This window comes from Pinus tabuliformis, chromosome 1_1 (genome assembly GCF_031772625.1).
Source record: "Pinus tabuliformis cultivar Carrire ecotype Pingquan chromosome 1_1, CPIR1, whole genome shotgun sequence".
Taxonomy (NCBI): domain Eukaryota; kingdom Viridiplantae; phylum Streptophyta; class Pinopsida; order Pinales; family Pinaceae; genus Pinus; species Pinus tabuliformis.
Window position 1 is genome coordinate 645,302,896 of NC_142297.1, and position 5,739 is coordinate 645,308,634.

General features: G+C 38.6%; 1 protein-coding gene across 1 annotated transcript; it reads right to left on the minus strand.

The window, feature by feature from the left end:
• Positions 1-1,560: 1,560 nt before the first annotated feature.
• On the minus strand, positions 1,561-4,694 carry LOC149215008 (disease resistance protein RML1B-like). Its single transcript, XM_089389588.1, has 6 exons — positions 4,453-4,694; positions 3,700-3,889; positions 2,819-3,580; positions 2,545-2,704; positions 2,340-2,443; positions 1,561-2,241 (listed from the first exon to the last, which is right to left on the minus strand). The coding sequence occupies exons 1-6, from the start codon at positions 4,692-4,694 to the stop codon at positions 1,561-1,563; spliced, it is 2,139 nt and encodes a 712-aa protein (XP_089245714.1).
• Between the last annotated feature and the right edge of the window lie 1,045 nt (positions 4,695-5,739).

Here is a 5,739-nt window from a genome sequence, read left to right on the forward strand (position 1 = left end):
TTTTTTGGAGATTCCGGTGACAGAATCGGCAGAAGAAATTGAGGTTAAAATTTTTGATTTGTTGCAGTTAAAATGGTTTTTTAACTGCATATTTGGATTTAGCACCCTGGAAAACCCCTGGGACGCTTTCATTGTGCAGAAACTAGCTATCAAACTTGGGATTCCAATAAATTCCTGCCGAATTTCAACCAGAAAAACCCCCGAAAAAACTTTCAAAAAATCGCTTTATAGACAACTGCTATACTTTTCGTCTGTTATGAAATTGCCCAACCCTGCCACAGCACAAAGCTAACTACCATTTTTGCAGTGCATATTTGCAATTTTGCAGTGCATTGAATATGCACTCAGAGTGTAACCTTCAATCTCTGCCATTGGCCGTTTTGACTATAAATTCAACCTGCTTCTTAAAAGGATTAAGATATAATGTTCAGATTGAATTGATATTAAGGAAAATATAATGTTCACAATCAGAAAGAAGTGTTTTTAACTATTTTATGTTTTGGTTCTTTTTACACATTCAGATAAGATTTGAGTGATAATACAATGGCCAAAATCTCTTCTTAAACAGGAAATCTATTCTTTCATACAAAATTGAGCACTCATACAGAGATGAATCGAATTATTTGAAGGAATAAAATAATTATTACTGTTCATATAAACTGGCGGGTTTACTCTTCAGTAGTTCCTCATCTCTTAAGAGTCTAGCGGTCCTTTCTTAATGCACTGTCCTGTAAATAAAGATATAATCTGGTCAATTCATACTGACAGAGGTCTGCAGAAATATCAAATGATTATAGAATGTTATACTCAACTTACAATCTGTTTTCAAGATTTTAATGATATTATATACTGTTTTTATAACCAAAGAGATTGTCCAAAGTGAAACTACCTTTCTGTAATAATTACATATCATAACAACATTTCCCAGACCCCATAAGTAAAAATATCTTTAAATACAATTAATCATATTTATAAATATAATTAATAAAGATATTTAATAAATTATAACAAATTATATAAAAATAATATTACAATACAACCCATAACAGTCTGCATGAAACATAATCAGTATTGGACTTGGCAATTAAAAGTTGCTTCTTTCAAATGGATTCCATGTAAAAATGTTTCAGGGAAATCCCCTACCAATAAATCATTGTTAAATTAGTTATCTTTGCCATCTTTGTTTTCAACATTAAATCCTTGCTTGAGTCGTAGCTGCAACTGCTCCAACACTCCATTAACCCACTTTAATTTGGGACACCCTGCAATATACAGCTTCTTCAATGACATTATGTATTCCACCCAAAAAGCTCTTGTATCTCATGACATTTACGAACACGTAGTTCTCTGAGCTTTGTGAGCTTCCCCAGGCCTTCTATGCTCTTTATCTCGTCACAGCCTACAACCCACAACTGCTTTAAAGATGCCAAGGGTTCAATACTCGGCAGGTCTTTCACTTTATCACATTGGATCATTTCGAGAAACTCAAGCTTTCCCAAACCAGTAAAACAGCTTATTTGCCTCAATTCTGAACAAGACTGTAAAGTCAGAGTTTGAAGATTAGGGCAAATGCCCACGGGAAAGCCTGCCTCCTATATTTTTGTCCCTAACATCCGGACTCGACGGTCCAAATGATTCTGGCAGGCGTGTCAGTTTCCGTGAACCGGTGACTGACAAATCATTCAAGCTCTTAAGATAACCGAGGCAAGGTGGCAGCTCTTCCAACAAATTCTCTGTGAACAAATCTCCTCCTAATGTCATAACTCTCAAGTTGCAGAGTTCGCCCATACCTCCGGGCAATTCTTTTAAGTCAGTTCCGTTTCGTTGTCGTGCAACTTGGGATGACAATTCTTTCACCTTCTTACATGATGAAAGATCCAAGAATTCCAGAGTGGTAATGTTTCCAAGTGCTCTATTGGAAATGGTCACATTAGAGCAATTGCAGAACGATAGATGTTTGAGTCGACTTAAATGCCCAAAACTATCGGGAAGCTTTTGCAAGCTGGAAGCACTTGTCAAATCGATGTGCTCGAGAGTTGTAAGCTTTCCGAAGGAATCAGGCAGCGACATCATTTTCTCACACCCTTTTAACTCCAGGTATTTCAAGGAGCGAAGGTAACAAAATTCTTCAGGCAAACTTTCCAGTGGGATGCCGTGTAAATGTGGACGACAGATGATAATCTTTTCCAGATGCTTCAGCTGCCCTATGGACTTGGGAAAGGCACGCAACTTCAGAGGCGCCTGCAATGTTCAGATTTGAGCTATCAAAAAGATGTAATTGACAATTTTCGCTTACAGATGGAATTTGTAATGAAATTAAGAAAGATCAATAAACATACCTGAGATTGGCGTTTCCACAATATCTCGAATTGACCCCCGGCTATTTCTAAAACTTTTTCAAATTCTCCATCGGGATCCAGGAAGGCAGACAAGAATATGGACACTTATACCATCGGAGCCATATGAGATTTGGTGACCGTGCCCTCCTCATTATGTTTTCTAAATAACCAACTTCAGTTGTAACAAGTTGCAAATTCAGAATACCACCACGACCAAAATTATTGAATAGATGCCTCAAACAGTTCCCCAATACCTCATCACTCCATCTTCTATACCATGACATTTCTGAACTCCTCGTGGTGAGCGTATCGTAAAAACGATCTGCTCGATTAATCGTCTTGATTCCGTGAACTTCAGTTGTTACCTGTTAATTGATCAAAAGTAAAAATCACACAGATCTATCTTTATCTTCAATTTCAAGAAAACTAAAAGTTCGTTTTAAAGCCAAAGACAAAGTTTAACAGATTCAAGCACTTACAGATGACGATTGCTCCAACCAGTCATCAATGGTGTTGGTCGTGTAAGACCAAAGACTGAGGGGCATGGATAAGTCCTGTGCAATATTTTTTCCTAGATGTCTAATGTGATCATGCATTTTTATTATTTTCTCCAGTAGACACTTGTCTTCTAGATTTTGAAGCCCCACCACACCCCATATTTTTATTCCCAAATCTCTGTCTTCTCCTGTGAAACAGCAAGCAATATCTAAAAATATTCGCTGATCCTCTTCCTCGAGTTTGTCATAACTAATTCTAAGTTTTTGCTGTATCTCCACAGGTAGTGTCTTGTGATCCAATAGCTCCTCCCAGTAACTTCTGTCATTTCTTCCACAAACAAGAGCCCCGAATACCTTCAATGATAATGGCAAGCCATCACACGCCTTTACAAACAGATCTACCAGATCTTCAAATTCTGGTGGTGGAAGTGGGTGATAAAAGGCATATGAGCAGAATAGTTCTTTGGAGTGTAGTGTATTCAGCCCCCGTAAATTATAAATTGACGAATCTAACACTCCTGAGCTTTTGAGGACATGCTTGTCCCTGGAGGTAACCAAAATCAAGCTTTGGGGACTAAGGATATGCTTAATTGGCAATAGCACATCCAGCTGATCGGCACTATCTACATCGTCTAGAACGATAAGAGCGTGACAAGATGAGAGATGCCTTTTAAGTATCCCTATACCCTGGGCAGTACTGTCAATTTTGATATCCATTCCTTTCAAGTCCTTAATAAGCTGGCTCTGCACAGAGTTTAGAGACATTCTAGCTGCCTTTTCTCTAACATCAATATAAAGGAGGATTTATTGTAACAAGATCCCATGCAGTTGAAAATTTCTTTGGCGAGTGTCGTTTTGGCTACCCCGCCCACACCAACTATTCCAACAATTTCGGTTTTCACCCACTCCTCCTCATGCTGCGATAGCACTGCTGTTTCAAACTCCTGCAACTTTTCGCCCAGACCAGTTGGATATTTAGCAACATCCAATGGTGTTCTTGGAACTGTTTTCAAAACTTTGTTCAAGACTTTATCTAAGAGTTCGCCCTCGTCCCTGAATAATTGTAATTGAGAAAAAACTGAGCAGTGAGAAACGTCTGAGTATCATGCATCTAATATCATTCCGACATAATTGAAAACTAACGCGGACAAGAAAAAACAAGGAGATGAGGAGAATCCGGCAACTAGTAAGCTCTTTTTATCATATTGCATTTGATCAGAGAGCAGAATAAGAATCAGAATCGCAAAATCAAAAAGAGAAATATGAACAGTGTATTGAGGATGCTCAGATGCTTATGAACGGGGTGTATTGACCGATGCTGGATACTTCAATCATTTTTAGGAGCGGAAATGGGACAGTTGATCTTTTGGGCGAACTCTGCTGTTTGTCAAATGTTTTTTTGTAAAGATATAATGATACTGGTTATATAATTGATAAAAAAAATGATTATAGGAATAATATAGACATCTATGTAACAGATAACAGATATAGGAAAATTGATAAAATTCTACAAATCATCTCATAAATTATGTGCACTCTTTTGTTTTTACTCTCCTGTTTTTATTAATAAAAGGATAGCTTTTCTTCTTCTGAAAAAAGAAAGAAAAGATGCTCACCCATTAAAAGCTTTCAGATCAAAGCCGGTTATATCCGCCACATCAGAAAGAGCGTTTCTCCATTTTCTGATGGTATCCGAATCGTAACGTCTTTTCCTTTCCCCGGTTCGAGGGTCGAATGTTGTTTTCTCTCGGTGCTGTTGCAGTGCTTCAGCGAACTCCCCGTCCTCACAAGTGTGCGGGACCACACAAGGTTTCACGTTGAGAAAAACGGGAAGGATGGTAGCCCCTGACTCTTTCATCAGGACGAGTTCATCTAGGCACCAACTGGATTGTGCATAATTCTTGGAAAATATAGCAATGTGGACAGAGGCTACTCGAATAGCGTGGTCTACTTGAGAAAAAATACTCTGACCCTCCTCCAATTCGGGCTTGTCCAGAAAAACTCTTAATCCATGGTCACGAAGGCGTCTGTAGAGATGACTGGCGAAAGTGTTGCCCACGATGGTTTATGAACACATCGTAGTCGGAATAAGAAGTCGAGGCACACCAGGAGGCAGTGGAGGAGGAAGAAGCAGCCAAATCGGAAAGGGGACCTGTTGTTAGAGATGTCATTGTTATTGGTATAATATAGATAATGGATGGAGTGATAGGCAGAATAATAACAACGATGCAACTTAGCGCAGGAAACTGTAAGCAAGAATGCGTCTTATAAAGATACTTTAGCGCAGGAAACTGCAATCAAGAATGCGCCTTATAAAGATGAAATCGACGCGCTTATGTTAGCGCTTGAGGCGAGGGTGGGTTCAGCAATAGGCATTAAGCTGTGAGGATGACAAACAGATGTGCTGGACACACACAAACCTGTATGGTGGATATGGGATATGATTCATTGTCCAGATGCCCAGATCCCGATACCATAAAAGTTCAGCAGTTTGGGATTAGGGCTTTAAGACTAACGTAACGTGGTTTGGTTGGGTTGTGGTATAAAGAGAACGAATTTGGAATTTCAAGACCAAACACTAACCGATTTGACCGGAGTCTAATTCCATCTGCAAAGTAATTTTTAAGCGTAGGGTTATCTAAATTCTAAATTCAATATGGAAGCTAAAATCCATGGGATATCTCACATAAAATCCATGGTCCAAATAAAGATGTCTGGAGATTCGTTAATTTCTATATATATATCTTTTATTCTCCTCTACAATTTTTCATTACATCACCGGGTGGTGCCATTCCAAATTTTCTCAATGCGTCCAAGGGGTACATTTTCATTCAAAGCCAACCACATATTTTCAATACTTTACAGGGTACAATTCCGTTGGACCAAACACATTGTGTCAATGC